The sequence below is a fragment of the Lasioglossum baleicum genome, chromosome 8 (assembly GCF_051020765.1).
Source record: "Lasioglossum baleicum chromosome 8, iyLasBale1, whole genome shotgun sequence".
In the NCBI taxonomy this organism is placed as follows: Eukaryota; Metazoa; Arthropoda; class Insecta; order Hymenoptera; family Halictidae; genus Lasioglossum; species Lasioglossum baleicum.
The window spans coordinates 12,979,429-13,005,588 of record NC_134936.1 but is presented as its reverse complement, the minus strand read 5'-3'; the positions used below and the strand labels follow the sequence as shown (position 1 = coordinate 13,005,588).

Sequence of the window (26,160 nt, the reverse complement as noted above, 5' to 3'; positions counted from 1 at the left end):
TACTAACAATCCCGTTTGGTAGCTTTTAGAAGTGCCAGCTGAGTTCGTTGATAAGAGTTGATGCCAATTATATCTCTGGGTACAGATTTTCTTGATTGCTGAACAGTTTGATTAGGCTTCCAATCAGCCAGATGGTCTTCTATTAAAAGAAGACCTGGTCTAAGTCTTGTGGTGTTGAGATGGAACTAGGATTTGTCTCCAATAACCTAGCTTGAGAGCTGGTGCCAATTAGGTACGGGTTTCTTGATCGCTGGACTACTGATTTGAAAATTCTGGGTTCCTTGTACCAAGAATTATTGATAGATAATGAATGTCGAGTCTTCCCGAGGTCCGGAGAGAGGATTCGAGAAATTGAAGATGGTTTTTCTGTTTTCAGGTACCGGTACCCCGAAGAGTTCCGGCGGCTAGCGTCGAGCCAGTGTTGTCTGGGCTCCTCGTTGTCTTGAAAGGAGGAAGAGGAGCTCTAACAAGAAGAGAGCTTCACCGGCGACAGATGAGCGCCGATCACCGGAGGCGAGGACGACGACTATACATATATACGCGCGGAATGAATCGGTCGACGCGATAAATTGAATCGAATCGTCGTCGGCGGGACTGATCGAATCGCTTGTTGAAAGTGTCCGTGGACGGTCGCGGCCATTAATCAGCGAGGCTCACGCGTCGTCCGTTTGGCCAGCAGCGTGTGATTATTGTCGCTATTATTATCATCCGTCCGACGAACGAGATCGACGAACGGTTATCATTACCGGAGATCCATGATTATCGTTATCAGCGGCGAACGGCGAACCACCGCCGTCGGGTTGAATAATTCATAAGCAGGACTCGCGGTCTTTCTCTTCGCGACGGGAACTTTTAAATATTGTACGTCACACGTAGGACAATCTGCAAGATTTCGCATTTTATTGCACTGTTGCGTCGTGGAAAATGAAACTGTCTAGAACGAGAGGATTTTGTTGGGGGAGAATGCTGTTTAGAATTCCGGAAGAAAGGAGAGGAACCGGGGGACAGAAATCCTGACAGGTTAGGCGACGCGCGTTTCTCCCCTTTTTTCCACGCCGTTCCCTCGTTAATTATTCCAGGCGTGCGCGTATGCCGACGGAGTATACGCGATCGTAGATAGACAGACGGCTGCGGACGATCGACGCAACGTGACGATCCTTCGCGATCGAATCTCTGGAATCGCTATATTGCAACAAGTGTACATACAGTTGGGTAAATAAAGCCATGAACATACGAACAGCCCCGCTCATTTCTCACTCCCGTTCCACAGAGTCGAGCAGCAAGCTTCGCCGAGGATCAGCGAGGATCATCGGTTAATCACGGAACCATTTTCTGAATCAGTTTCCAGAGGTTATGGATCTAATAAAATTTTATTGATGATAAATAGACTGCGGATCTTTATGCAAAATGAAAATGTTCTGCATTGATTGTGGGAGGCAGGGATAAAACAAAAATTGATTCCATCTCTTAATGACTTTGTTGCATTAAAAACAACGTTACGATATTCTTAAAATTTTCGGTAAATTATTTACAAAGAGGCACTCCTCTCCGATTTTTATGAAATTTAAATATTATAGATTTCGACATTTTAAATAACTTGTTCCTTTTCCTTAAAAGCTATTGCAAATACTGTATCAGAGTTGTGCAGAATTACAATTGAATTACTCCAGGAATTAGAATTACATTGTAATTCAGTCATATTGTAATTTATAATTCAGATCTTCATTCAATTAAATTACAATGTAATTCGTACTTGCAATTGGAGTACAATTATAAAATACTTTGTAACTAAATTACAATGTAATTCGTAATTGCAATTGGAGTACAATTATAAAATAGCGTTACGTGTTATGAACGAGGATGACTATAATGAACTATATTCATTAATATCAACTATATGAAAGCAAGACGGGAGAGAAAACGGGATCTCACTCTGGTTATACATACATACGGAAAGTGCGGGCCGTTAAAATCCAGGAGCAGTGTTTCAAAATTGAAAGCTCACCCTATACATGTATGACCAGAGTGAGACCCTGTTTTCTCTCTCATCTCCACAGCTCGTCTACAAAAAAAAAGTAAACAGACGTCGCGTCAAAGCAACTTACGTTGCCACATAGCGTGCAAGAATACGAAAAATTCAATACAGTATTAGCAATAGTTTCCCCTATATTGGAAAAGGAAATGTTGTTCAAAATGTGTAGCTGCATATTTAAATTTCATCAAAATCAGAGAGGAGTGCCTCTTTGTAAATAATTACCAATTTTTCGAATCCTCTACTGTTTTATATTTCATCCAACCAATTTCTTCATAAATGCGTAAAGATCACTTTTACACAGTCTGACGACGTCGATATATGTATTATCTTCGATCCATTAAGATCATTAAAGAAAGAAATTTTCATTTCGCATATAGATCCACAGTCTACTCCCAAATAAAGTAATGTAGTGTAGGTTTCCTGATCTCAGCGATTCTAGGGCGCGAAAGGGCCCGGAATAATTGATAACGGCAACCATAAGGGCCCGTTTTGGGGAACGGTGGACATTCCTGGACCCCCCGAGCTCCACGGATCCAGCAACATAAATAACGGAAGACGGAACCCGCGGTGGGTCCTTCGAGCACCAGGAGGAGTCCTTAAAATCCGACGTGCTCCTCCCTCGATTAATTGCTGGAGAACCCTTCCCGACACGATTAACCCCTCGCCATATTTCCTGCCGTTTCTGATATCGTCGAGCTCCTCCTCCTCCTCCTCCTCCTTCGTCTTACCTTACGTAACCATTGCACCGAAGAACTCAATTATGCGGTTGCACGTGTGCGCCAGATGACAGAAAATTCTGCCACACGCGTTACGTCATTCGTGCATCAGCCGCGCCACGCGATTTTAGACACGCTCCTTGATGAACCCGTGCCCTCGATTTCGCAAACATTCATTCGTGGATTTGCGTCCCGAATTTTAGGAACACCTTCCACATTCAAGCTTCCAGCTTGATTTTATTATTTTATGTTGATGTTTTATGTCGATGAGGATGTAGCTATTATACGATAATATTTGGAGAAAAGAAATTCATAGAAATTGTGGGATGATTACAGACAGTTCTAGTAGCCAAATTGGAAAACAATCACCCCACGCAAATTTAAAAAATTCGAAAGCATAAGAATAATAATTAAAATTTAGAAAATATAGGATATTTCCGTCAGATTTGATTAACATGTTCACTACATTAGAAAAAATTAGTAAGTACCATTTTTATTTCATAATGTAGGTCCTTGAATAACAAAAAATCGTCTGCGTCTCTTGTAATTTTGATCACTTCTGCTTGGAAAAGTCGCACGCGTGCAGAATTCTGATTCGAAAAGTTCAATGTTTATGCTGAAAAATATTCCTAACGGCCTCGAAAACCAGAATACCCCCTTAATTGGCACGATGGGTCGAGTTTCCTTAAATGAAAAACTGTCGCGTCCGAGTGCCGTATATCAGATATCGATCTACCGTTATTTACAGAGCCGACCGGATCCCGTCAACGTAACAGCTTCCAGGATACCGGTGTCCTGACTCCGGGTACCGTGTCCCCCGCCGTGTTGTCCTTACAGGACGCGTTTAACGCCGGTCCGGTACACGCGTGTATGCGTGTAGCAATTTACCGGGCCGAAGAGGACGCGTCGGCCCGCATAAATCAGGAAGACAACGCGTCAGCTTATTAACCACCGACGATTTATTCGCGCTCGTTCCTGCACCAGCGAAGATGCGCGCTCTCGACCTTCCTGCGAATCGTACGCACGAAATTCCCCGATTTCCGCGAAACGAAACCGAGGGTCATCAAGCCGCTAACTAGACCGCGGATTTTTACGCATTTATGGATAAAATGGGCGAATGTCAGCAATTTAAGAACATGTTACTTTCGACTCATTAAAATCGTTAAAGATTTTTTTTATTAAATTAAATTTTTATGTCATGAGTGACGAAAAAATTTTGATTTTAACTTCACTTTAAGAATAGAAAAATGTATTTATATATTTATAGTATATTTTATGATTGACACGAAAAAAATTTGTATCTATTAATGTATCCTTTATTGTACATATCCTTTCTATCTATTAAAATTGTTTTGACCTCAGTTTATCTCTGAACGATTATACTTCAGGCTATTGGTTGGCGATCTGGATTATCCTACCGGAAAGGGGTGTGGGTGGAAGGGAGGGCCGAAAAATGTGCAAGTTGCATAACGTGGATCGAATAAACAAGGGAGGGGAGGGAGTACGCGTAGAACTCTCCGAGAAGCTTCGCTCGAGGAGTCACGATAATTCGTGTGATCAAAGCGACCGACTCGTTGGTGTCTCGCGCTGGCGTCGTCTCACCTTTAATAAAGCTATCTGGCATCTCTAATATCTCTTCTCCGTTTCCCCCCTCTGTCCCCACCGTGCACAGATGAGGGGAACGGAGAGGAGGAGGAGAGACGAGAGAGAGAGAGAGAGAGGGAGAGAGAAGAAGGATCTCTTTGCCCGAGACACCTTTCCACAACGAGGCCTTGTTCACCTGGAGAAAAGACACGTCAGCCGTGTACGCACCTCGTCTCTTCGGGGCCATCGATACACGAGCACCTTCTTTCGTTCTCATGACTCGGGGCCCCACCACTCTTCTTCCTTCCCCGTGAAGTCCTCCGCTTATTATAGTTACCGCTCGCGGCCGATGGTTATCGGCGACCGCCGTCAATTAAGCAATTATCGACACCTTCGGACGCAAGGACCCAGGACACACCGGGTCTGCTGGCTCACGGCCTCCGACGATCGATCGATGGATCCTTCGGCTCTTAGCTCAGCCTCGCCGTTGGGTCTACACGTTCCTCTCAGCTTCCGCTGTGCCAACAGTGTCTTACTTTTAATCTCTTCCTTACTGCAGGGATCAGATTATTGCAAATAAGAATGTTCGTTCTGGAATTTTATCCGTTTGTGACAAAAATGAATAGGTCACATAAAAGAATAAAGGCATAGAAGAATTTGAGAGTATTTAATATACGCATAAATAATTCGTTCAATTTCTTAATTCACCTACACATTTTCAACACACATTTACGAACATTAGAGAAGGTATGCAAAATCTCTTCCTTTCTGTAGGGATCAGATTATTGCAAATAAGAACGTTCGTTCTGGAATTTTATCCGTTTGTGACGAAAATGAATAGATCACATACAAGAATAAAGCCACAGAAGAATTTGAGTATTTAATATACGCTCAAATAATTCGTTCAATTTTTGAATTCACCTACACATTTTCAACACATATTTACGAATATTAGAGAGGCCATGCAAAATGAAAAATGTTCACAGTGATTGCAGGACACAGGATCAAATAAAAATTGTATTCTCCTTTTAATTACCCTATTAAGCTGGAACTAATACATTGGTGCCCTCAAATATGTTTAACATGTTCACTGGTTTAAATTGTACGTGCCCATTTTTGTCATAAATGCATCGAATCCGCAGTCCAAGTTTTATTCTATTAAATCAATAAACTGTCCGACGTCCAAGTGTCTCGCAAAGAAGATTTCCCTGTGGCGCGTTTACGCCATTTTCCCAGCACGCAGCAGCTCGAGCCGGTTTCCGGGGTTCTTATCACCGACTATCGGCAATTTAGCAATGATAGTCGTGTTCAGAAGAGAAGAGGGGAGAATCGAAAGTCTCCGCCGACACTCGAGCGAAGATACGGAAACGTTTCTATGGACTTAATTGACCGTGGCGGCGCGGAGCGTCGCGCGAGCCATTTGCCGAGTTATCGAGGTCCACCGACGTAGTCCATCAAACAAACTCGTTAAGTTGATTAACCTCCGATGCACAGTGCAACTTCTTGCTCGGCTAATAAATGGGGGGATGCGTGAGAGATAAAACCGTGAAATATGTACGGTTATTAATTTCACGGTAACGATTGTCTGCGGGAGGCTAGAGTAGATTATACCCCTCTACCGTTGCTGCCTCCGATTCCTCCTCTTCTCAGACTTCTTTCTTTTGTTCCAACTGGCACTCCGCCTAACGAAAACGATTGTTCCCAGTCCATCTCGGCCGAATCCTGAAATCACTCTTTTCAGAAAGAGTATTTAGATACAGGATGAAACAGCATGAGCAGATCCTCTCTGGCTAAATTCAGTCCTGGATGCAATTTAGGCTACGTTCTTGGTGTTGACGTAACAAAGTGTTGAGAAGGTCAATCCTTCTACCAAGCACACTCCCGTCCATAAGTCACCGGACGCTTATTCAAATTTCGGTGCAGATTTTTCGTTATTAAAGTATCATGAAATAAAAATGGTACTAATGTATAAATGTAAATCATATCTGACCAAAATATTCTATACATTCTATACTTGTCAGAGATCAACATTCCTTTAGAGCCCGTTTACGCCAATGTATCGACGTAGACGGCCATCATTTCGAACATTTATAAAATACAGGTATTCTGCTTCCATATTTTCGTTTTATACGACTTATTCTGTCCGTGACCTTGAATGACCTAGAATAATTATAGTCACTGAATTCCTAATGAAAGAGACTGTCATTGTAGGTATTTAAAAAAGGATGTAAGCCCCACTGAACCATTCAACTTTGACATTCAGACGTTTGACGTATGGCAACGTTAGGTGACTCACCCTGTATTTTCCAATTTTTAAATTTAAGAGCTCTGCCCATGAGTATCCCACAATTTCTTAACCTCTTTCTTCCAACATTTATTGAAATAGTATTATATTTAATTTTGCATTCACATGTTATACAATATATTATACAATAAAATCAGGCTGGCAGCTTGTATTCTTTAATTACCATTTCGTTGAAGATAAGCGAGTGTCCGGTGGTTCATGGACGGGAGTGAGAGTATGTTCATCCTTCCCCATGGAAGTCGCTAAAATAATACTTGCTCTAGAATATCGTGTCAGACTCGTGATGAAGATTCTGACCAGAGTCTAATAAATATGTATGTTATTAATTTCCTTTGAACCGAGATGAAATTCTATATAAATAAATATAAATTTTCTCCTTTTTCAGCAAATTACGAACTACAAATTAAGTTCTAATCACTGAAACCGTCAAATAAATCGTAGGGCAAGGGGTTAACGTGCAGTAGAAGGATTTGGCGATCCCCCGCGAGCCACGCGACTGGAAGGGAGCCGTGCCAAAGGTCTCGTGATATCCTCAAGTAGCAAACATCTAAACCCAAGCACCAGAACACGTTCGAAATGCCGATCGAAAGTAACCGGCACGGATTTGGCCCGTTCCCGCGACTCGGTCAGCAACATTGAAGCGTCCTCGGGCCCGTTCTCTCCACTCTCCGGAGTCTAAACACTTTAAATCGTTTTTTGCCACTCGGACCCGTTCCTAATTTAATCGGAGGCGTGCCCAAAGCGGAGATCCGATCGTGGTATTTATGTCCACGCACCATTGTCCGCGCGTCATCGCCATTATGGACGTCGCCTATAACGTTCGCTCGCCTCACGTTCATGTCCGTCTGGGTGTCAGAATCCTCGACGAAATTAGATCCCCTCCGTTTCCACCCGGTTTCCCTCCTTCTTCCCGGTTAATTATGCCGTCGCGTCGTTATCTATCGCGCGGTGTGTGCCGCCTGTCGGTGTTCCTGTAGTACACCGAACGGCACGCACTTTCGTCCATCTTCATCGCGAACCCGCGCTGCCGTAGGAGATCGCGATTGCGAATCGACAACTGACGGCACCATTATTTAACCCGATCATCGCCTAACGCGTCTCCTGACCAATCGGCACGGCCACGTTCCACGAAAATCGATCCCAATTTCGTGTCCATTACAACCAGATCCGAAGATAAGCAACAAATTACTCGGGAGACGGCAGAGAGGCGATCGTTCCTTGCGATTGTGATCTGGTAAACGTCTGCAACTCGGCGGCGAGCGTGTAACAAGGTGGCAGGGACTTTCAAACGCTGTTTTACCTGAACGATCTTTCGGGTTGCGTCGATCGATGGAAATCGACGAGCAAAGTTGGAGGAAGTTGGAGCACAACACCTTCAACCTTTTAATTGAGAAACAACGTTTCTTCCAGCGAATTGTATAAAACACCGAGCTGATTTTATACGATTTCATAGAAGCAAAAAATATTATGAACTATATAAATAATTATATATCTTATGAACCATAAATGAGGTCCACCTTCAGGTGTTTTCTCCTACAGTTTTGTGAAGGTTTCGAAGCTATCGCCGTGGGTCACGCACTAATAGCAGCCCCCGTTTCCACCCCGTCGAGCGATAGGCGTCCGGTTTCATTTGCGGAAATTTAAAATTCTCGCTCCCCTCTGCCCCCTTCTCCGGTTGTTTATAATCTTTCTTTTCTCTTTCGTTCGCCCCGTCCCCTGTTTCGCCCCTCTGTTCTCGGCGATGCCGCGCACCGATCGTTTCGTGGCTCGAATTGTGCTGCCTCGCCTCGCGGTCTGACAGCCGGCACGTCATTACACGATGACTCGACGATCGTCGAGGCCCCGGTGAACGTGCCAGAGAAAGAGAAAGAGAGTGCGAGGCCAGAGGGAAAAGGATCGTCCGAGGAGAGGGAGGAGAAACGGATGATAGGTATGGCATGCACGAAGTTCGGTTCCTTCTCCTCTGCCGAGCCTCGAACGAGACTCGAAAAACGTATACCTTCGCGAGCGTGATACACCTCTCTTCCACGGATGCACACCGCTCGAACACGCTTTTTTACCGGGTTTCTGTATCAACAACAGTTTTATCGACACCATCTTCGCGTTCCTCGATCCCTTCGACTCTGCTGCTTCTGACTCGGAAGAATATACCGATCTTGTCTACCTCTGCCTGGTAAAATATATCCAAAATGTGTCTGTAACATCTGATCCACCTTTGCATCTTTAACTTTATTCCATGTTTCGTGCAGTAGAAAATGCACCTGCTGCTTTATTCTCTAAAATATTAGGAATCTGAGACAAACTAATTTATTCCTGCTTAAAGACCAATAGTAATTTATTCCGTATCATAAAAGCTAGTTGAATCTTCGAGGAAGAGTGTCTATAGTTTTGAACGTGCAGCATGAAGACCGAATTTCGATGTGCGCGGAAGATACGCACATTAAAAGGGCCTTCCCATTCGATGTCAAGTGTTCGATTCGCTTTGGGATGGAAGGTAGCGCCCGCTAACTAGCATAAGTACCGAAATGGAGGACCATAAGCTTCCAGGTCGACCTCGGGCCAGATTCCTGTTAAATGGCCGGTCGCTCTCCGCGCGATACAAAGCAATAATCTGTAGTCGAACCGCTCAAAGCTTCGAATCGGAAGGAATCTAAATGGTATCTTACCTGGCCAAGGTACCAGTCATTACCGAATTAAAATTGGTCACGGGTACAGGTGCATCTCGCAGTGATGTGCAACAGTGCACCGACACTGTCAGGTGATTCTCGACGGAATTCCCAGGGGATTATCAGTCGTGAAAAATACGATTGATAACGTTTCTTGATCGTGGACGCGCCAGGAGTTCTTGTAGAGCAACATCGAAACGTCGGAGGAATTTTATTCCATTTACGAAAGATACTGTACATCCGATCCTGCGGAGTCATCGGCTACCTGGTTGGAGCTTGGCAGGAACCGGCCACGAGGTGCGAAGCCCAGCGGGTAAGCCAATCAAAACATCTTATTAGGAAGAGGAGATGGGACGAGGGAAAGGGTGATCTACGATGCAACCTCATGCTATTTTAGAGGATTTCCTAGAAATAAACTGGAGAATTCTCCGGCGAGGATACCGTTCCGGAAATTCTCCACCGGACCCTCAGCACCCCTACCATCTCCGACAAATCCAATTCGTGACGATTATCTTTGCATAAATAAATAAAACCATACTGGGATCTCGTATGTTTGGAAATTCTATGTAGGGTAAGGTTGCTCAAGTCGTACCAGTGCTTAAATCGTACCACTTGAATTTTGAACAAACTACGGCGACAACAGCACATACAACGGCAACCAAATATACATCTGAGTCAACCAAGTTGCTTTACGTATTATTGTCTGCCATAAACTAGCCTCATTATAAACCCTGTCATCAAGTAAGTTTACTTCAATTTTCTTATAATTTTCTGCATACGTTTGGTAGTTAATCTTGCAACTAAATTATTGATAAAATTATGTTCCTTATTAAATATAAATTCAGTAGAATTTACATAATCGTTTGGTCGAAACGAAATCGTATTAATTTTATTCAATTAGGTTATGTATACTTTTTAAATTTAACTTGTGCCGTGACTTAAGTCGCACCCATATGAGATTCCTAAGTCGTACTACCTCGTCAGTCGAAATAAAGTCAATGCAGAATAAAGAACACATAAAACATGCGGCATATAAAAGAAACGCAGTAATTAATGAAAAGGAGTTGGCATTAAAAATTAAAAAGAAGAAAAGAGATTGGTTTTGTTTTATTTGTGGAGAAGATCGGGAGGAAAACATGATTCAATGCTTGAAATGCAAATCATGATGCACGATGTATGCGCTGGAGTTGACAAAAGAACAAAACAATTTGTATGTGATATTTGTACTAACTGAATACCTATGTGACATGTAAACAGATTAATGAAAAATACGTTTTAAATGGTACAACTTAGGAAACCGGTTCTTTGAGCCGTATCAATGTAAGTTTTTAAAGATTTAGTTTATTTTACGTGAAAGCATGTAGATTTTCTAATTTCGTTATAATAAATAACAACGATATTAACGCAAGTTTTGAATATCACATTTAATTTCTATTTAATTGATAAATCCTAAATTTTATACGGTTTTTTCTTAAGGGGTACGACTTGATCAGCCTCACCCTATATCGAGTCTCTCGGCACTCCCCAGAAAATTGAATTCATAGCGCAGTCTCAATAGAGAGTCTCAACAACATCCCGAAATTCCAGTCAAGGATCTAGTTGTTCGAGTATCTTGCAATTCTTAAAAGATGTATCTCCCAGCACTTTCCAGAAAATTGAATTCGTGGCACTCGTCTGTGAAAGGACCAAAACAATTCGTATACTTTCCTCTGCATTCTTAAAAAATTGAATTCTCGACAAGAGATCTAGCTGGTCGAGTGTCTTGCAGTTCTCAAAACATGTTAAACACAGTTCACCTAAATGCCTAACTGAACCACCTAATATCCTGGCGCTCCCGTTTGGCCGAAGCAAACAGGAAAACTTCGTGCAGCCTCGGAACGCCAAAAAGTTGACAGGAGAGTCTGTCGGATGCTGGTGAAAGGAATTCCAAAAAAATAGCAACTGGCTGAAAGGAAGAATCTTCGCAGCAGGAAGGTTCGTTTCGTTAATCAGCGAAGCTCGGCAGCAAGCTCCCGCGACAGCGAAAACTGCTGAGACCTGTTAATGGGCGAAACTTCGACGAGCCGGAGGGCCGTCGCGTCGCGAGAACTTCGGCAGATAAGACGCGCGGACGTTTTCGTGAATTAATTACCGGGCTGATGGGAGAGCCGGCGCAGCCCGATATTAATCATTGACTGGGGGGTCTTATCTTGTTATCGTGACGCATCCCTCATGGAAAAAACGAAAACGCTCGCAGCGCGGAATTTTGTTTGGTCCACCTTACGCTGCGCCGTCGGGATCAATAATCGTAATTAATGGCGTGGGCGAATAATCTGAATGATATTACTCGTGATACATTTTCAGAATGAAAAGGAGAACGTTCCCAGCGTCGCATCTTTGAAAAGTCCGAAGTTCTCGGCGGAAAAATCGAAGCGAGATGGAATCGCGGCGAGAATCTTGAAAAATAATGAAAATGGAGTCGCAGGAAAGTGCAGGGGCAGCGAAGGGAAGGGGTCGCGGAAGGGGCTCTGAAACGATCAGGAAAAGAGAAGAAGAAAATCCGTCGAAAAGAAGCCTCGCTGCTAGGCATGGGGGTGGAAAACGGAGGGGGGTTTCTCGATGAAACCCGGGGCCAGGTTGCCCCTCCCATAGTTGAGTCCAGGGTGGTTCGTATTCCTCCCCTTCGCGAAGGTTACTAATTAATTACTGTGATTAATCAGAAAAGTTCGTAATTAGAAAGTTTCTTGGCGAAATTAAAATGGCGGGCAGTGACGGAGCGAGTAGTCTCGAGCCGCTTGCTGCTCTGCCCTCCGGGCTGCCGTGGTCCGAGAACCAACATCGCGGGAGTTTCCAATAAACTCATTAATTAAGGTGGATCGCCTCGTACCGAGCTGGCTGTGGGCCTGGGGAGAGGGTGCGAGACACGATAAAAACGTCCCGAAACGAGGGTGGAAACGGATTCCTCGATTGGCTCGCGTTTACCAGCCTCCTGTCTGTTTTTCGTCCCTCGAACCGCCATTCTTTTACATCTACGATCATTAGAAACGTGTTCCTCATCTCCCAGAAGGAAAAAATCTATCCCTCACTTTATCACGAATATTTTTGCATTAGGTAACTGAATAGATCGAATGCAGAACTGTGAAACCATTAAAAGAATTCACATATACAAGGAAATATATAAATATTTATGTAATCTGGTTTCAACTGGAAAATTACTTTAAATTACACATTTCTTCCGACCTAGAATTCACTTTATGGATATTGAATTGATATAATACCTCATACAATACTTAAATGTTTAGTAATTGATTAGATACCAACATATTTAACAATGTAAAGAATATTTTGAATAATGGTACAGCAATGTTGGGATCTACAACTTCTCGAAATGGTTTCCCGACAAAACAACCATTATTGCACGAACATAAATACTGCAAAATAGTGCTGGCAGCATAATGGAACAATAGGAAAATTGTTCATTCAACTGGACCCTTCAGATTGCGCATTGAAACAACAATTAAGAGAGTACAGAATTGAATTCAGTAAAATTTTTCATAACTCTATAAGGGTTGAGAATATTTGGCTGGATAAAGTCGAGTCTCGGGATCACGGAGATCGTTGAACGACTCTGAGAGGCTCCCGGTAAAAATCGACAGCGTAGTTTTTCGGGTGCCGCGGATGCACCGTCGCACCTCTCAGCCGCTGCACCGGCTTTGTTCGTCTATTTGTTTACTCACGTGTGAAAGGATGTCGTGGTTAAACAGGAGCGTTTTCGTGACACGCGAGCGTCTCCGGACCCGGTCATTGCGTTTGCATCGGCAGGGAATTCGGTGGTGGACGTGGTCACGCGATTTACAGCCCTTGGCTACCGCGTTCGAGCGGCTTAGGTGAATCCGAAAGGTGTACACCTCTTCCCTTTTCACCGGAGAGACCGGCCGATAAAAATAAAAACCTCTGCTCGCACTGAAACCCTGCCAATGAGACCGAAAACTGAGCCACTCGCTTGCCAAATCGATTAACTGCGCGTATATTCATCCACGAAAGTTCTTTAATCCTTCTGTCGATAATCCAAATTTTCCATGATATTCGATGCCGTGCTTTATAGTTTCAAGGCATATTCTCACGCCTTAAATGTAAATTTTTTGCGAAAGTCACCGAGTCAACCCTGACCGAATGAATTGTGCAGGGACATACAGATGCAGTTCGGAACTGCGTCAAAGCAAATCGGACGATCGGTATGTGCCGGCCATGATAAAAAAAAGTCGTGTCCGACGAAATCCCGCGAGCGGAAAACGGGCTGGCCGTTTAACGTGTTAATTATATCGGAACAGGCGAACCTTTCCGCGGATTCAGCGAATCATCACGGTCCGGTGGGGCCGGGCGCGTGAAAAATGTTTGAATGGCCTTGTTTCGGGAGGACGCGAGAAGAGTTGAAATGCAAATGCAGCTTGTCGGCGTGCAACAGGCCGGTTGGTTCCCCGTGATAGCCGGTATCGTTCTGACCAGCCAAGTCGGGATCCATTCTTTTCCTTCCGTCGGCTCCATTTTCACGGGATTTCGCGCGGGGCCGCTCGACACGGGCACCGAGAAATACGTCGAAACAAACCCGTGTGTCCATGCACAATGGCCGCTTTCCTCCTCGCGTCGCTGAAAATTGATCTGTGGTACCGACAAACGACGCTGTCCACGCGAGGGAATCATTATTCATCATTCTTCCTGGTCATACCCCCCTAACGCTAGGCGAGAAAATTATGTGCGCCAAAAATTCTCAAAAAATACTTTTCACCCCCACAGCTGACGACCACCCTAATCATCATCCACACAATGAGGAACGTCGAGCGCGGACAATTTATCCCGAATGGATACGATCTGCTCGGAAGAGAGAAAGAGAGTGTGTGTCCCGCGTTTATCTTTCGGATTGAAAAAGACCAAGTCGACCGTGCGAGAGATTGATCTTTCGATTAGCCCGCGCACAGACTCGACGCGACGGATCGGATCGCTGGTTGGATCATTTTTTAAGTTGATCTCGCAGACCAGAGCAGGGCGCAATGAAATCACGTCGCACCCCAGAAGGGACACAAGAACGATCCACCCTTCGACGCACCGGCAACCCCTCGGCTCTGACCGCAGATTGAAATTCTTAGGCTCTCGAACAACCGCGCGCACAGGGGCTAGACTCGACTCGTTTACCCTTCGAGATTTCGTTATTTAGCATCCCACAGCCACCAGGCTGGACACTAATGCCCTTTGACTCGCGTTCACCCCGTTACCGAGGATAATTCAATTTTTCCCGGCGCAAACAAACCGAGAGCCTGCACTCGCGAAAAGGGATTTTATGCATTTTCTTCAAATTTTTATTGTACATAAAGTTAAAGATATTGAGATAGGAATTTGATGGATTTTTAGAGAACTCCGTGTTCGGTACGCGCTCGAACATACGCTTAATTGAAATTGTAATAAAGTTCCCCTAGATCGTTGTAATCTCAATGCGACGAGCTCCACTAGTAACGAGGCTGGCTATTCACTTAGACACGGTTAATTTTCGTGAGCGAGCTGATCCTGGCACGGACTAGAGCTAACTGATCAAAAACTGGACATTCAAATTTAATCTAGCTTAATAAAGTTCCTCCTGGAATAATGAAATCTTTTAACGAGGGACTGCGATCTCTTTTAACCACTTTTTCACTGGGCGTGCAGTACTTGCCAAGTGTTTTACAATTTTTCTAGATTGTTTCAATAATTTTTTCGAATTTCTAGATAGGCTCTTTCATCAATCTTCTAAGGGTAGGGGCAATGATCATTTTTTGATTCAATTACACAAAATCGAACTGGTCTGCGAATCATTCTAAAATTTTCCTCGAACTATCGAAAAACTTCTAGATTGTTTCAATAATTTTTTCGAATCGTAAATACATTTTTTGATTGTGTTACAGAGAATCAACCGATCTAAAAATCCTTCTAAAACGTTCATCGAACAATTGAAACTCTTCAACGAATGACTACAACCCTTTCTCACCCTCATGATAATTTCCTCCATTTTTCAAAGGACATTATCGTGAATTTCCTAGAAGTACAACCAGAAATTGTTCCCCTTGTGTCGCAGAGAGGACGTGGGTGGCGTGGAACAATTTTTACGTAAGATTGTGGTGTGAAAAGAGGAAAGTACGGTTTCTTCAATTTTCGTGCTCCCGATTGCACAGTTACTTTCCAAGAGCACGTTGTTGCGCGAATGATTTGCGAGTCCGACGGCGCGTTTTAATTTTGGGATATTGGTAGCATTAAGCCGGTGAATACGCCTGATAGTCGGGCCTCCGGTACGCGCGGCTCCCATCTACAGGGTGTGTGCGAAATGTGAAAGCGACCGCACTTGGGACCGAAAAACCTGCGAAACACGGTCTGCTTCTTTAAGAGCGTTCTTATTGCGAAAGGCATTTGTAGCTGCTTTGCGACACAAAGCTGTAAGTGAAGTTCGAATGTTTACGATTTTATTTCCTTGGAATACTGGGGAAGGAAACATGCGTGAAAACGGGAGCAAATATTCAAGCATTACCTTACAAGATCCCTGACAGTTGTGTTTCTCGTTCGGGGGATGAAGTACGAGAACTTCTTATTGCCTGTATGCTCAAAATTACTTTTCGAGGCAACAATGCTGGGTAAAATGTAGATTTGAAATTATATTTTGAGATTCTTTAGCTCGGCGCAGAGGTCCTTTCTTCGGAGAATAATAAAAATGATTAGAGAATCAAGGAAATGGAGGTTTCCTGTCATGTTTAACCGTAGATTAAATTTTATAATGTCAATCAGGAACTTCAGAAGAATGTTAAGGGGTGAAGGGATACGACGGACGAAGAAAATAAAATAAACAATCCTGAAAATTTTTGGAAAAATTCTAAGGGTTGGCTAAACTCGAAGTGCTCGTGAAATTGTAGACGACGGAACCGTGTAGTTTCGGGACACCCCGTGTACAGATTATAGTAGGTCGTAGTTCGGGAACGTATCTGCCCCTCGTGCGACGAGATTTCATTCGGGACTCGGGCTGAGATCTTTTAATTTGAGGCCAAATTCCTCTCGAGGATGAAATGCGGGGAGCCACCGAAGTGGTCGTATTGCAAGGAGGGTGGCGCGTCTGACGGTTGTTTGCTAGCCCCACCCCTGTCCACCGTTCCGATTCTAAAACACCCCTGTTTATGGGAGCCCTGTGTAGCGATACCAGTCCTCTATATATCGAGTCGAACTTCCTTCGACTCTCGAAATTCCATCGAATTTCACACTTTCCACCAGAACCAGCTTCTCAGAGGGATGAAAAACAAAATGCGACATCAAGCCGAGGTGAAATAAAAGCGGCGGCAGGTGCTGCGAATAATTCCGTGGCCAATTAACAGCGACTGGCAGAGGGGGGCTCGTTGCTGGGATAAAATATGAAAATTATAAATATTCGGGGGCAGGAAGTCAGGCGAGCGAGCCCCTCGGTGTCCTTAAAATAAGTGTCGATAAACGTCGCGGTAAAATAGAAAGTAAAATCCTTTCGACCGCATTCCTGGAGGCCTGGTGCGAGGCCGGGAGGAAAGAAATATATGAGAGGGCCCTCATAGGTGGCCCCGTGGCCTCACACTTTGCAAGGATCGCCTACGACTTCTCGCGGGGCCCGCAGGTGCGCGAAGGCCCGCAATATATGCATATTGCGGCCGGGTCGGGCCGCGTTTGGGCGAGTAATCGAATAACGAACACACTTTTCCATTCGTTTCCGTCTCCGGTCCCCGAGTTCTCAACAGGTCCTGAAAACTTTCGTCCACCGGGCGATCGATGAAAATTCACGAAAAACCCCGAGACGATCGCGGGTCAAGGATCGAAGGAGAAGAAACCGTCGAAAGTTTCCGTGTGGTTTTCTAAGCGGCGAGAAAGGAGAGAAACGGCTTCCGGTGGAGAACGTTACACGCGAATTTCTCGGCGATTGTTCGTGACGCGACGATGGAGTTAAACAAAGATCCGTCGAGTTAGCAAACAGAACCGGCTCGCCGAAAAGATCGCTCGTCCTCGAACGAGTAAACCTGAATTTGTATTATTCGCGCGTCGTACTTTTCGCCCGGTCTCCTCTTCTTTTTCCTCTCTTCTTCCCTCTCTCTCTCTCTCTCCCTCCCTCTCTTCTTCCCTCTCTCTCTCTCTCTCCCTCCCTCTCTCTCTCTCTCTCTCTCTCTCTCTCTCTCTCTCTCTCTCTTCGTTCGCCTCTTCGAGCAACTTTCTTTTTCTGTTTTTACGACGAGAGCTCGACGGATAAACTTTTTCCGAGAGAGAGAAAAAGAGAGAGAGAGAGAAGGAACGGAGGCGATGCGAGGCGCTTTCGTGTAATCAACGAGGTGAAATTTATCGAGCAACATCGCAGGATAATTCACGCCCCACATTCCGGCCCCGCGGGATAAAAACGAAGAGGATGGGAGGTCCTCTTAATTATGTTCCTGGTTAAACGACCGACTGGTCACGCCCCGTTCGAAATACTCGAACGAACGTGCACCCGATACATCGGGTATACATACTCAGAGAGAGAGAGAGAGAGAGAGAGAGAGAGAAGGACGTCGATGTACCTGTAACATTTCGCAACAGCGACTATACTGCCTTAAAAGTTCGGAGCAACGGCTGCTACCCGAAAGTTCATCGAATTCACGCAGAGCCTGCACGATCTCTCCCGGATACCGGCAAATGACGAGGCGAATTACGGGATCCTACTCGCGAAAGATCCATTATGTTCCACCGCTAGAAACAAAAATATATTCTTTTCCGATGACCTCATTTTATGATTGCAACGAAAATTCCGGCTAGACCGAAAAAGAGCATCTTCTACTACTTTCGTCATAATTCTGTAATTTGAACCAAATTACATTTATATTTTTTTATTTTTATTTTTTTTATATAATTCAAATTACGTTTATAGAGAAGTTGCTCTAATTTGATGTGTGTACCATCAACGATGAGACTTGCTGTGCTGCGAAGATAAAATCTGTAGTCTAATCACATAAAGGTGTAGTCTCTGTAGATGATTAGGCTGCGAAGGAAACCCGAGAGAGAACCGGAGGATCGAAGGGTGCGTCACCGTGTTAATACCCGAGTGGCAGAAAGTCGGTACGAAGTGCTCGTAGACGCGAAGGAGCGAGCCCGAAGAATAAGTTAACACGTATTAAATGCTCACCCCGGAGCAGGGAGTCGAACGGGTTTTCGAGATCCGGCGTGCGCATTAATTTTCACGGCGGGTTGCACCGAGAATGCATAAGTAAGGAGCTTACGGGGCCGCCCACACGCCGCCCACCGAAACCGACGCACAAGTCAAACACTGTGTAGACGTTGCCCGGTGTTAAGTGGTCCGTCAATTGATACCGGCTACCAGACACGGGTGCTTGTAACTTTTTTACCGGGCGAGCACACTTTCCGGCTCCGTATCCTCGCCGAGGCCGGTCTCGCCGCGTTCTAACAACATTTAAACAGCTCGAGAACGACTACTTGCGGCGCGACGTCACTCCTGTGTCGTCGAAAATGTAACATTTCACGCGGGCTAGACACACCTGAGGAATGCTGACCATTGCGAATCGGTGGCCAGGTTGCTGGATGACGGTTTCTACTTAAATTTCTTCAGATCTAGCTAAACTACTAAATAATTAGGCTCTTAACTGTCTTTGGAAAATTCGTAGCAATTTTAGAGGTCCATTAAAAATATTCTGAAGCGCTGAAGTACTCCGTCAGTATCTTCAGAGGTCTCTCTAGAAGGGGTACCACGGAAAATCCATTTTAAAAAATTACAGAAGCTCTATCGTCCGAGAAGACCTAGAAGACCGTCGGAACCATCACAGGACCTCCAGAGTCGACTCGAAGGGTAAGAGGGTGGTCACGTGACATTCGACACATGCACGACAGAGACGTAACGCCTCATTTTTTTAAAAGTTTTTTTATTTGCTTAGGAAAATCCATAATACATCAGGCGCAAATAAAACTACTAAAAACAACCTTGAAATAAATCAGTCTTCTTATAAAGTAGGAACTACTTTGGTTCATCGCTGCATAACAGTATTAATGGTAATAGTAATAAAGTTCGATTTGTCGAGTGGTAGTGATATCACAGGTGAAGAAGTTTTGTAAAAATAAACGAAAAACCCTGATTTAGTATGTAACAGACGAAACGCCTCACGTGACCGGACCGTGGCGGAAGCGTGGTAGAAGGGGAAGGGTATACAAGTCTTTATCTGGCGACCTCCTACGGGACCTTCGGAGGTGCCGGAGCAGAATCTTCATTCGCGTTAGCAGGCCACGCGGTCTAACAATAAGTATAAGTCGGTCTCGGAAATCACGCGTGGCCACGCGTAGGAAGCGAAAGAGACAGAGGAAGAAGCCTTTCTTTTTCTCGGGGGGCACGGTTCCAGGATCTCGGGGGTCTCTAGCCGGTGCTGGGGTCCCCGGCGGGGATGTTACGTTGTAATTTCAGATAAGCGTGTCCCGGGAGACACGCATTGTGCCGGTGGCCGGCTGTTCAGCGGCTTCCTTCGACGCCGGAGCCGCGTGTCGCATTCGCATTCGCAGTCGCATTCGGCATTCGCGCGAGACTCCGACCGCGTGTGTATGTGCGCGTGTGTTTGCACGTGACGTACACACAGGCGACATACTCGCCCCCGAACACACGTCTGCTCCCCCTCGTTCATTACGTGGCGAATCGCGATATCTCGACGCCCTCGTGTCCTCTATCACTCTCTCTCTCTCTCTCTCTCTCTCTCTCTCTCTCTTTCTCTGTCGAGGTGGTTTTCGGGGGCGAGAGAGGATCCTCGCTCTTGCACTTTGACGCTCGTCGCTTACGTTTATTATTACGATGCGACGAGTTACGTCGTAATTTACGGCGATACGCCACTCTTCCCGTTGCTGCACACATTGTCTTCTTCGCTTAATTAACGACGTTACCCGGGGGTCGAGCCGAGTGTCGTTCCCGAGATGGAGAGTATCTTCATCCACCCCCGGAACGCGTCCTTTTATTTTAAACGCGAGCTCAATCATCCAAGATCCGTAATACGTAAAAACGTATAAAATGAAATCAGAAGACATATTCAGCGGCGATTGTGCTTGCATGCGCCACGCAACGATCCAATGGTTTCCCCATTATCGCCGGCACATAATCGACCGTTCTCCGGATAAAATTGACGAGAAAGAGTGCGTGAACTCACCCTGAAACCAAGAGGGGACCGAGCCGGCTGTGGTGGGAGACACAGAGAAAACGACGAGCCGATGATCTTCCCCAGGGACGCCCACGTGGGGACACGCCAGAATGGGATTCTTAATTAATCTTTGCATTTCCATTAGGATTTACGTTATTGCTTTGGCTGCCCACCAAATAGATTCTTCAGCGGCGCAGGGGAGATAAAGCGTTCTGCGTGCTCACACGCTGCGCTGCTGCGCTCGATACAATCTTCCGGGAAAAACCGGGCCGAAATTTGAAAGCTCGAGGCAAGAGGTCCTGCGACAGTCTCCACTGATCCTTCGAGAACCTCCCGAAGGACTTCGAGGTTCATAAAAAGAATCTTGAATCGACCAGTGATATTAAAAAACGAATCGAAGCACCTCTAAAAGAACTGTCTGGACAACGCGGCAGGTACCCAATTGAAAATATGTTTGCTGCCGAAAAAATTAGACGCGAAGGGTCGTCTGCCGATAACATTTCCATAAATGCAGCAGCTGTTGCCAATTAAATATTTCCAATTTATTCCTCGTCTTCGTTCCACTGTCTAAATGAATTTCGAGCAGGCTTCGTCGTATTCACGTTGATCGCCGAGCGACGCGGAAGCCATCAAATTACCGGCGCGAAATTCCCCGTGAGAAATAGATCCGTTGATCAAATTTTAACGCGCACTTAGCGAGTCCGAGCAGCCGGATTTCTCGACACGGTTCACCTGCTCTCTACGACGAAAATAAAACGAGACACCGAATCGAGAATCTCCGCGCGTGTCGCACTCATTAAACCCGACTCCTGCGCCATGTTTGCAAGGTTTGAAGCGGCCGCGTCCCGCCGCGCCGCACCGCGTCGTTGAATGACGTCGTCGTCGCGCCTCCTTTTTATGCGGTTTTCCGCATAATTTGTCAGGCCGGTGGTGCTGTGTGTATCGCGAGACGTGGAAATCGGGGAAAGCTTTGGAAAAAATCAAAAGGCCCGCGCTTTTCACGACGCGACGTCGCGCGTCGACCTGCGGCAGCAAGCGATATTCCAGTTTTCACAGGAAGGGCGCCTGCAGCGTCTTCGTGGACGAGCCCTTAGGCCTTTCTCTGCCGTTTGAATGCCTTCCTTAAGACGCGTGACTCCTCATTACTGACTGGTCTGGTTATCAGAGTGGGGGTAAACTGTATTCCCCTCGATTTCCTCGATTTGGCGACACTGTGATAAATCACCGTGAGTGTGATTTTGAACGCCATCTCTAACCATTACTCCTTCGACTTACGAAGGCCGAGGGAATCTCGCGCGAAAACCGCATCTAAATGCTCGAATATCGCGAGCAGAAACGTCGCTTCCGCTTCTGACGAGCAGAGCAAAGCGGAGAGGAGCCGAGGACCAAACGCCGGGGTCCCTTAACCCTACAGAGTAGGTTCAAAAGAGTCTTCAAAAAACGTTAACGAGTCAGGACGAGGCGACCAACTGCGAAGCTCTGATCTCGAAATCGGGCCCCGGGTTAACGCGATAATTGACCCGCGACCGGTGACACGGCGCCGAGTGTCGCCGAGTAATTAAATCGGCAGCAATCCACAACGATGTAGCGTGGAATTGCCGGAATTTTTCCTTCCTTTACCTCGACCAGTAGTTGACGATGTAACGCAAGTGGCTAGAACGAGAAAATAGCGGTAATAACCGCGATGGATCGATCAGAGTGCCCCGGACGCTCGTCGAGCCTTTTAATTGGGGATTAATCAATTTCTTCGACGGGGAAACGGTTTGATTGGCCGGATCAGCGCGCGCTCCAGCTGCGCTATTAGCAGCGTTTAGGCGTCGATTAAGGACCCGGGACCCCGCGGTAACCGAGAACGCGAAATTTCGAAATAAAACGGCAACCTTTTCTTTTCCCGTCGAGCTCCCGACCGAGACCCGAAATTCCCTCTGTTTTCTCGTCGTCCGGCCATTATGCAAATCACCAAGCACCTCGGAAGAAGATGCACGCGCACGACCCAGCCTCAAGAGAAACCTGGCATCGTGGCGGTTTATTTATATTCGGGAATGATTTACAATTATCCGAGATCCGAAGCAATCTGCGGGCCGACGAAAATCGAGAGAGACGTTGTCTAATAATAGTTAGACTGCAAATCTTTCTACGAAGATTGTCTCCGCTCATTCCGTTCTTCCTTTAACCCTCTCGAATGCTTCTGATGACTTTATAACCATTTGAATTTTTGCCAATTTTCAGTTTCAACCGACTTCTTTGAGATCTACGTTGATCTCTGTGAAATTTATCGAACATGTAATGTAGAAAACAAATTCGTGAAGAAGACGTTCGGTGTGAATTGATTGCCTGAAAATTATAATTCAAGTGGAACGTTCACAATTGTGTAAAATAATGAATGCCTTTATTTTACGAAAATTTCGTGATAAGAGTCGTCCCGTATATCTTTAGCGTAAAGACAGCGAAGGTTGTGGATTTTTGCGAAGAAATTGAGGCTCGAAGAGCAGAGTGAGGTGGAGGACGACGACGGGGAGCGTGCGTGATCAGGATTCATCTTTGCGCTCGCATGTCCTGTCGCAGTTTGCCGTCTCGCCTTCTGTTCCTCTTTCGCGCCTCGACCGGTAGCTTCGGCCCGTCTCTCCTCGCTGACTTTCTTCTTTCTCGCTTTGCGTTTTCGCTCCTCTCTCTGCCGTGGCAACGTCCGCCACGCTGCCGCTCCCCCACGAATATTTCGCAAAAGGGACGCGGCCGGACACCGTCCAAGACAGAAACGAGCACCGAACTCTCTCCGTCACGCGCGCACGAAACTTATCTTCTCGCCTCTCGAATACCTCGCGCCTCTCCGACACTCGATATTTCTGCCACCAGGTGTCTCCGGTGCTACCATAATTGATACGTTACGCGGCGAGACTTTAAAACGGCGTGGCATGTACCTTTCTCGATTCTAATTGCGTCAGCGTGCTTGGAAGATTGAATTAGACTTGTTCCTGAAAATCCAATGTTGAAGAAATCTCCTAAGTCGACGACGAAGATAGAAAGAATTTCAATTTGCGAACGAAACTGCGGACGATGGACGGTGATTTAATAAAAAAGAAGCTTGCTGAAGAAGAAGGAGAAGAGATCCACGTGATGCAGAGGAGTAGCACGATCGGCGAGAATAATCGCAGGGTCCAGGCGCGGGTCGCGATCATCCGCAGCGTCTCTTAACTTCGTTCCCGGGGATTGTCACAATCAAAATCGCGAGTGGCAAGCCCTGCGAGAGTCCGTGATCGTCGGCTAAACGAGACGGTTCCCCGTGAAAGTAACGCCACCCCCGCGGTCGTACGGGCGCGCTACAACAACCTGCTGGTCGTTCGAGTGAAAAGACCGCGTCGAGAGCCGCGGCGTTATTATCATACCTTCCCTTTTAATAGGAAACTTCGCGGACGGTTGGAAGGCTCGCTGAAGGGTGAAAGGGGTAAGCGATGCTCCCGGGGAAAGGAGATTCTCCTCTCTCTTCGAGAGGGAGACGAAAAATGCAAGACAGCAAGACGAAAAGAGAGATCGTGGCAGAGAGACGAATCTCGTCGGAGAACGGGGTTGCCGGGGGTTGGAAAGATCGGGGGACGGAGGGAGGGCGACGAAGAAAGATAGAGAGAACGAGAGGACTCTCTCGCGATTAATGAGCGGTGTTTGTTGTTAATTGCTGCCGCCATTAGGTTGGCATCTCCTCACGAGTTCCCACCACCGTCGGAGCCACCCCCTAGCCCCATCCTCTCTCTCCCTCTCTCTCTCTTTCCCACCCTCTTCTCGTCCCTGTCTTTCGCGCTGGCTGTTTGGCCTCCTTCTTTTTTCCTGTCTTTCCCACCTTCTTCTCCTCGCTGTGCAACCGCGACGGGGATAGTACATGGGCCACGGTTATATAATAAATACAGAGATACACGAGACGGGCGCACACCGACGAAGCTTGCAGACCCGCGGCATCGTACACGTAGCTCCTTTCTGCTCCGGTAACGGTGGATCAGTACATAATGCCATCCAACTATATACGTATACAGAGAGACGTGTATATATATACATATGTATATATATGTATACACACACAATTTTTTCCTCCTGTTTATATAGAGTGCAGATATACAGAAACTCGAGCGCTCTGCTCGGATCTGCTCTGCTCGCTCGCTCGCGTCTAAAACTCGCTAAGCCTACCACCCCTGGAAAAAGAGAGAGGAAGAGAGAGTCGCCCACCCCCTCGAGCGGCTCCTCGAAAGCGGAGCGCGCATGTTAATGATCGCCCGCCACGGCCTTTATCTTTTCCACCTCATTTGCGCGCCACGAGTGGGCACGGGGAGCTGCGACTCGCCGCGAGGAGAAACGCGGAGGCGGATAGAACGACTTCAAACCGCCGCCATATCCACCCCCGCAATCCACGCTAAAATATTTGCTCGCGAGAAGGATCCCCGCGGTTTCGCGCGCGCTCCAGAGAAAGCTCTGCACGCGCGCGCCGTACACCGACCGCGCGAGAAGTTCCGAGATGAGTTCAGTGTCTCTCTTTCCCAACCACCCCCGGTCGCCGCATTTTTTTCGAACCCCGTCCGTCCATCCCCCCCCCCCGCGCATTTTTCCACGGCAACGTTAGCAAGCTCGAGAGGATCTCCGCGGAGGATCTTCTTACAGATCCCAGGCCAGAGCGCGACAGAGGTGAAACGCGAGAGGGTCGCTCGGACTACTTTCTTCTCGCTCGGATCTTTTATTCCCACCGGGTTTTCCAACCCTCTCGCCGAACCTTTCATCCGGAGTTGTCAGAACCGGTGGTTTCCCGCTGCTTGGGCGATCACGCGATTTACGAAGGAATTAAGACGACTAACTGTCGCGCCACGGTGGTCGGCCGCCATTTTTTCCGCACTTATTCGCGAGCGATCTCGTGGCGATTAATTTCGGGGCGAGAGATACTTCGATAATTTGTTCGGCGAACTCCTGCTGATGGTTAAGAAACCAAAGACCTGTACACTGTCGACTTTTCGCGAAAAGTTCGCGATGTTTTCCCGAGGGGTGGAAGAGGAACGATCAGGATAAAAGCGTCCGAGAGAAAGACGCCGACGCCGAGGCGCACCCAGCAACTTTCTCCGCCGGCAAGTAATGCGATAATTACTCGAGCGGAAGTAATAAAATTAATCTCGGCACCGCCTCGCCGCGTTTCCACCCCCGCTTACCGCCCGCGCGTCTCCTTTGAACCCATCCCGGTTGAATTTTGGTGGCGTGCACGCGGGTCCGCGGGACCAGGGCTCTGCCCTCTTATAAATCAAAGCCAGTTTAGCTTTTAATAATTCGACGGAGGGGGTGGCCGACCGGATAATATACGCCCCAAACTTCCTCCTTTATCCCCAGCCTGAGAAGAGTGCACCGTTAATATCCGCGGGACAATAATTCGCGACTGTTTCCGAAACTCGGAAACTTGGAAAAATGGCTCTCCTTTTTATTGGACGGCCACCGTCTGCACAATAATTTTATGCTTCACTGATCGGACAACAAACCCCTTCCACGAGTATTATAAGGGGTAAGGATTTTCCTTCGGCAACAAGGAAGCACTCAATGACCGAAAATCTAAATCGCTAGGTACATCGCTAAAAGTTTTGAACGTCTTCTACCAGCTTTAAACAAATACATCTGACCACATCAACAATTATTAAGATATAGAGAACTCCAGCAGCGATCTTTTAAAGATCAA

The 26,160-nt window shown here is 46.3% G+C and overlaps 1 protein-coding gene across 5 annotated transcripts in view; it reads left to right on the top strand.

The window, feature by feature from the left end:
* Soxn (SRY-box transcription factor soxNeuro) overlaps positions 1-26,160 on the top strand; it is a 159,570-nt gene that overhangs the window by 125,948 nt on the left and 7,462 nt on the right. For 2 of the 5 annotated variants that reach the window (XM_076429076.1, XM_076429078.1), the window contains one exon: positions 377-26,048. The exons of the other annotated variants lie outside the window; for them this stretch is intronic. In XM_076429076.1, the coding sequence (XP_076285191.1) occupies positions 377-446 (70 nt within the window). In that variant the 3' untranslated portion in view covers positions 447-26,048. The remainder of the gene's footprint in view (positions 1-376; positions 26,049-26,160) is intronic. 5 annotated transcript variants of the gene reach the window in all.